At 42.2% G+C, this 7334-nt stretch overlaps 1 protein-coding gene across 1 annotated transcript; it reads left to right on the top strand.

The window, feature by feature from the left end:
* The first annotated feature begins 4280 nt into the window (after positions 1-4280).
* On the top strand, positions 4281-6266 carry LOC105942464 (polyadenylate-binding protein 1-like). The gene has a single exon (XM_036495673.2). The coding sequence runs from the start codon at positions 4359-4361 to the stop codon at positions 6264-6266; it is 1908 nt and encodes a 635-aa protein (XP_036351566.2). The 5' UTR covers positions 4281-4358.
* The last annotated feature ends 1068 nt before the right edge of the window (positions 6267-7334 follow it).

Below are 7334 nucleotides of genomic sequence, written 5' to 3'. Positions count from 1 at the left end.
CTTTGAGCCCCTGCACATGCACACCTGGAAGGAGCTACTGGCTCCTGACTTCAGATTGGCTCACCTCCTGCCTTTGCAGCCAGGGGGGTAACTAGCAGATGGAATCTCTCTCTCTTTCTCTTCTCTCTCTCCTTGTCTCTCCATAAGTCTACATTAAAAATAAAAGTAGGGAATTTAAAAAAAATGAGCTGGTGATATGAACCAGTATTTTTCAAAGGATGAAATACTCGCAAACCAACATGAAAAGTTACTGAGAACCATTAGCTGTCAGGAAATGTAAAAAAAACCTTAACTTCAGTTTTTAAAATAGCTATCATAAAAAAATAGCTGTGAAAATGTAGGTATCCTAATGCATTGCTGCTATGAATGTAAACCAGCACATCCATTATGAACGACAGAATAGAGTCCTCATGTTTGTGAAAGTATATATACTGTATGGCCCACCTGTTCTACTTAGAATTTACCTAAAGGAAATGAACTCAGCACACGGAAAAAATGTTCAGTAACCCCACGCTTATAGCATGACAGTTCATAATAGCTAAGAGAGGGAATCAATCCAGATGTCTGTCAACAGATGACTGGATACACTGAGGTTGATGTGCATGATGGAATACTACTCAGCAGTGAAAAATAATGAAACCTGTCTTTCACAACAGAATGGGCAAAATAAGAGTCCATTATGCTTTGTGAAAGAACTCCAGTTCCAAGAACGATAAATATCATATTTCCCCTGGTTGTAGTGAAAAATATACAAGGTACAGAAGTGCAATTAACATTTTGAAGTGATTATTCTTTATAGCTCCTGTCTGTACTCCTGAATACAGTGGTTTTGTTTGTTTGTTTTTTACTTACTTTAGAATTCTTTATTTAGCAGAGGGTTAACCTTGTGGTTTTAGAGTAAATTGCAAGTATTCCATTGTGAAACTTACAAGAAAAATAAAATGATTTGGGTGCAAGACAAGGAGGGTAGCTGAAAAATATCATTATAATTTTTTAAATGATTTATTATTTTTATTGTAATGTCAGATACACAGAGAGGAGGAGAGACAGAGAGGAAGATCTTCCATTCGATGATTCACTCCCCAATTGGCCACAACTGCCAGAACTGACCCAATCCTGAGTCAGGAGCCAGGAGCCTCTTCTGGGTTCCCATGTGGGTGCAGGGTCCCAAGGCTTTGGGTTGTCCTTGACTGCTTTCCCAGGCCACAAGCAGGGAGCTGGATGGGAAGTGGGACCACTGGAATTAGAACCAGCACCCATATGGGATCCTGGAGTGCAAGGTGAGGACTTTAGTTGCTAGGCTACCACGCCGTGCCTTGATTATATTCTTAAAACTGTATAGATGGGGACAGGAACTGTGGCATGATAGGCTAGGCCTCTGCCTGTGACACTGGCACCCCAAATGGACACCAGTTCAGGTCTCGGCTGCTCCACTTCCAAGCCAGCTCATTGCTTGCAGCTTGGAATGGCAGCAGAAGCTGATTCAGGTCCTTGGGTCCTGCATCCATGTGGGAAACCATGAAGAAGCTCTTGAATCTTGGCTTTGGATCCCATCAGCTCAGCTGTGGCCATTTAGCCATTTCGGAGTGAATCAGCAAATGGAACATCTGTCTGTTTGTCTCCTTCTCTTTGTAACTTTGCCGTCCAAATAAAAATAAATCTTAAAAAACTGTATAGATGAAATATTTGAAATTTATTCCTTTTATACAAATAAAAATTTAGCACCAGTAAATGAAATATTAGATTAAGAAAGACAAATACATTGTTACATGCCATTTTAATGTGGGTTTTTGCATCAATATTTTCAAGACTGCCATTCTTGCACAGTAATTATCAAGTTGTAGATCATAGTAGCTACACATAGATAGAACTAAATATATGTCTTCCATTTTTGTATTCTCATGGCTGGTTGAAGTCACAGCAGCAGGAACTGTGGTCATTAAAGGCTTGGTAAAATTCTCTGAGCCTAGTGCTTTCTCGTATGTCCCTCTGTGGGCAGATTTTTATTTTTCTCACATAGTACCTAATTTATTTTCAAAGATAATCTTGAGACCTTGGAAAACGTTGAGACAATTCCTATCTTTGAGAAATAGAATTTGTACAGTAAAATATTTCACAGGAAAAAGGTGCTATTTAATTGTGAAATAGTGTTTGTTAACTAGAATTATGTTGGTAAAAGGAAACATACTTTCATGAGAAAGTTGAACAGCCACTGAAATTATAACGTCTAACATGCAAACCAGTAATATTGTACTTAATATATAGACTCCTGAATATAATTTACTATTTAACCAGTTTTATGTTTCTGCTTTTGCATGCCCATATTTTTGCATTTCATTATTATCAATAAAAATTTATTCTCACATTGTTACCATAGACAGATAAAACAAGTCAATTGAAAAATCAGTATGATTCATCAGACTTCCAAAGTAATCTATTATTACATCTAGGTTGGCAATTTCCCTGGACTACCATGGCATGTATTACGCCCAGTAATTTAAGCTGCATCTCATGATATGTATGAGAGAACTGTTGATTAAAAACAATATACTTTGTAAGTATAACACAAAGCAACCTTTAACAGAAAAATAAATGTAACGTTTAGAGTCTTGTGTGCTTGTGAATCTTGAAGCGTTGTTTTATAGTTTCCAATACTAGATCAATTTCAGTGTTGTATGTTTCAAAGTCTCCCCAGAGTCTGCAGTGGGATTTCTTTTCATTGGAGCCAGGGATCAGCTGGGTACAGCGTCTTGTTGCTGCCATCAGCAGGGTTACCACAATATGGAGCCCAATAGGCTGTTAGCTGAGGGCAGGACTTTCTTTTGATGGTATGACCTTTCCTTTTTCTAACCATGAGCATTGTGATCTTTTAAAAATTGACATCAAATAATATTTTTAAATATCATGACATATACACACACATACACAACTGATAGCCAAGTAGAAAGACCCTATACAAAATAGCTTCAGAATGACTTAATGAATTAAATTTTAAAGCAAAAACCATGGAGTAATTATAATTAAAGCTTGGAATATTTAAACAGGCATGTTTTAAGGAGGCATTCCCTAAACATAAATTCAAAGATACATAAAAATAAAAGATGAGTCTAATAGAAAAACGTTAAAGTTTAGCAGCATCAAACATTGAACAAATATAGGGAAAGGAAACAAATGAAAAATGGGAGACTTTTCCAATCATTCAGTATTACCCACAAAAAGTACTGTGTGCGCCCCTGCCCCCAGGGCTTTGCTAGGGCCCTGCTCGGTTCTGGCTTGGTGTCACATCCAACTCTGCTCGAAGCTTCCCTTGTTTTGGGTCCGTCTCTGGTTATGTGCCTCCCTAAGAACAGGAAATGTTTTCTTAGAAACCTGTGCCTGGTAGTTTGTATGTAAGGCATATCAGGACCTGCATATCCTAACACGGACCCTTCTCCTGATTAAAATTGATTTGTGAAAGATGAAGGGTGGTGCCAAAGCCCACGGTGCTGTGTATGTTTGTGGAAAACCATCCTAAGCCCAGGACCTTGAGCAATAGAAACATCAAATTCAGAAGGACAGCGACCAGTTTGGTGTGGTGAATGAAGGGATAAATCCTGGGACCAGACTACCCATGATTCTTCCTGAAACACAGTTCCACCGCTCTGTACCTTGTTTTCCTTCTATGGAAAACAGGAACAGCAGTGCCCAGGATATTGGGGTTATTGTAGGAGTTGCTGTGTGGAAACACCTCGGCATATGTGCAGGAATGCACCTGTGGTTTCATGGACAGCTGTGTGATGTAACAGTGATGTATGGCGATGATCTAAGGGGATACCATGACTGACCATTGGCTGACCACTACATAGAAGGAACTGAGGATGAACCAAAGGACATGAAGCTTTAAATGAAACAGAATATACAACCGTCCTTTCTTCCCGCAGCTTGGTGCTAAAGGGGCAAGATGTGTGTTTCGGGCTGAGAACACGTTTGTTATGTAAAATTATCTTTGAAAAAATAATTTAAAAAATATAACAAATCCATGTCTTCTCCACTGGAGACTGTGTTTTCTTTTCTTATTGTTTTATAAAATAACCAGTAATGCAGGTGAGAGGCACCCGCCCGCGCACCCGCCCTACCGTAGCAGCTCCAAGGAGAAACATGACGCAGCCCAGCCCGTGCAGCTGCCGGGACTCGATGCCTCAGCACGCACCACCAGTAGCCGTTGAGCACTGTCCACTTCGGTTGAAGTTTGTCCCTCTGCGCTTGCCTCCCACTCCCCTTCTCTCTGGCTCCGGCTCTGGCCCCAGCTCCCAGTACTCGCTGTTCTCCCCAGAAGGGAAAGCCACGGTCTGTGTGGCCCCCTGGGCAGCGGTGCCAACATGAACCCCAACACCCGCGGCTATCCCCTGGCCTCACTGTACGTGGGGGACCTGCACCCCGACGTGACCGAGGCCATGCTCTACGAGAAGTTCAGCCCTGCAGGACCGATCCTGTCCATCAGGGTCTGCCGAGACAGGCTGACCCGTCGCTCCCTAGGTTATGCGTACGTGAACTTCCAGCAACCTGCGGACGCGGAGCGTGCCCTGGACACCATGAACTTTGACGTTATCAAGGGCAAACCGGTGCGCATCATGTGGTCTCAGCGCGACCCTTCCCTTATGCGAAGCGGGGTCGGCAACATCTTCATTAAAAATCTGGACAGAACTATCGACAACAAAGCCCTGTACGACACGTTTTCTGCTTTTGGGAACATCCTTTCCTGCAAGGTGGTTTGTGATGAAAATGGCTCCAAGGGCTACGGGTTCGTGCACTTTGAGACGCAGGAGGCTGCTGAAAGAGCCATTGAGAAAGTAAACGGGATGCTTCTGAATGACCGCAAGGTGTTTGTCGGACGCTTTATGTCTCGCAAAGAACGAGAGGCCGAGCTCCGAGCCAGGGCCAAGGAGTTCACCAACCTCTACATCAAGAATTTCGGCGAAGACATGAACGAGGAGTGCCTCAAGGATCTCTTTGGCCAGTTTGGACATGCCTTGAGTGTGAAGGTGATGACAGACGAACGCGGAAGATCCAAGGGATTTGGATTTGTGAGCTTTGAAAGGCACGAGGATGCCCAGAGAGCCGTGAATGAGATGAATGGAAAGGAGTTCAACGGGAAACTAATCTACGTCGGTCGAGCCCAGAAAAAGGTGGAGCGCCAGACAGAATTGAAGCACAAATTTGAACAGATGAAGCAACAGCGAATCACCAGATACCAGGGTCTCAACCTGTATGTGAAGAATCTGGATGACGGGATTGATGACCAACGCCTCCGGAAGGAGTTTGCACCGTTTGGCACCATCACAAGTGCGAAGGTGATGATGGAGGGACGTCGAAGCAGAGGGTTTGGTTTTGTATGTTTCTCCTCCCCAGAAGAAGCCACGAAAGCAGTCACGGAAATGAATGGCAGAATCGTGGCCACCAAACCCTTGTACGTGGCTTTGGCTCAGCGCAAAGAAGAACGCCAGGCTCACCTCACTAACCAATATATGCAGAGAGCGACAAATGTGCGACCTGCGCCCAACGCGGTGATCAGCCCATACCAGTCGACACCTACTTCGGGTTACTTCATGGCAACAACTATACCACAGACTCCGAACCGTACTCCATACTGTGCTTCCAGCCAAGTGGTTCCACTAAGACCCAGTTCTCGCTGGACCCCCCAGGATACCAGATCTTTGCGAAACATACCCAGTTCTGTCTTCCCAGCTGCTTCCAGACCACCTTTTAATACCATGAGACCTGCTTCTTCACAGCTTTCACAAGTCATCTCCACCCAGCGCGTGGCTAACGTATCATCGCAGCCAGTGGGTCCACGTCCTGCCGTGGCTGCTGGAGCAGCCGCTCCTGCTCGCCCAGTCCCACAGTACAAATACGCTCCAGGAGTTCGCAATCTACAGCAACACCTCAACGCACAGCCACAGGTGATCCTGCAACAGCCTGCTGCTGTCCATGTACAAGTTCAGGAACCTCTAACTGCTACCATGTTGGCGTCTGCTCCCCCTCAAGAGCAAAAGCAACTATTGGGTGAACAACTGTTTCCTCTTATTCAAGTCCTGCACCCTACGCTTGCTGGTAAAATCACTGGCATGTTGTTGGAAATTGATAACTCAGAACTTCTTCATATGCTCGAGTCTCCAGAGTCTCTCCATTCTAAAATTGACGAAGCTGTGGCTGTACTCCATGTCCATCAAGTTAAAGAAGCTGCCCAGAAAGAAGTGGACAGTGCCACTGGTGTTCCACCTGTTTAGAATGCATCACTGAAGGAACATGCCTTAACATCAAATAACTTAAATTTATGGGAAAATTGCTAAACAAATTTTAAAAGTAAAGGAAACTTTGGCCCTTATGTGCTGAGGAAGCATAAAGCTAGTTCTAGATTACTTATTTCTCTTAAAAACAACATAAACCCCACCAAAAATAGTAAAATATAAAAACTAATATTATAGAGATTCTGAAAAAATGGATTTTCAGCAAAGTACAACACTGTATTTTTTAAATTTTGCTATTCTTCACTGCAAAATAGTTCAGAATTTTATTTCCAAGACACACAATTGATAACTGAGCAAGGAACTGTAATTTGAATTATAACATTATTGATTTGATTAAAATCCCCTAAGCAAAAAACAACATACAAACAGCAAGAAAATAAAAACTCGAAATACCAAATCATAATACAGCAAGGAATATAGAATATACAAGATTTGTTCAGAAGAGTCAGCATGAAAGAAACAAAACAAAAACAAAAACAAAAAAACAGCAAAGACAAGACACTGAGGAACAAGGACAAACCCAGCAGTGGAGGAAACAAACTCCAATATGTCACTTATTACAATGTATCTAAAATATTTAGTTCTCTGTGAAAATGTTAAAAACTTTTAACAAGAGAAAATACATCAAGTACACAGAGGGGGAAAGCCCTCGGTAGAAATTATCATTGAAGACTCCCAGATGTTGGACATATGCATCCTAGACACTGACTGTGAATCATTTATTTGAAACATATTCAAAGCTATTAAAGAAGGCCGTCTAAAGAATTAGAGGAATGTTTGGCAACAGGGTCTCACAAAATAAGGAATATCAATGAAAAACTAAAAATTATCAGAATCAAGAAGTCTAGGTTAAAATAGAAAATTCAGTGTCTGAAGTGGCACAGTTCTGTAGCTGGGTACACAATTGATCTGGACAGACAGGAAGAAGCATCAGCAGGATTACAATCACACTAGTGATTATCCCAGTGAATTACAAGTTAATGTGAAAAAATGCAAATAAAGTGATACAGGAGTTTTACCTTCACAATAACAAACAGATGAGAGTCT

The sequence above is a fragment of the Ochotona princeps genome, chromosome 6 (genome assembly GCF_030435755.1).
Source record: "Ochotona princeps isolate mOchPri1 chromosome 6, mOchPri1.hap1, whole genome shotgun sequence".
Lineage (NCBI taxonomy): Eukaryota > Metazoa > Chordata > Mammalia > Lagomorpha > Ochotonidae > Ochotona > Ochotona princeps.
This window is presented reverse-complemented; position numbering and strand designations above follow the sequence as displayed.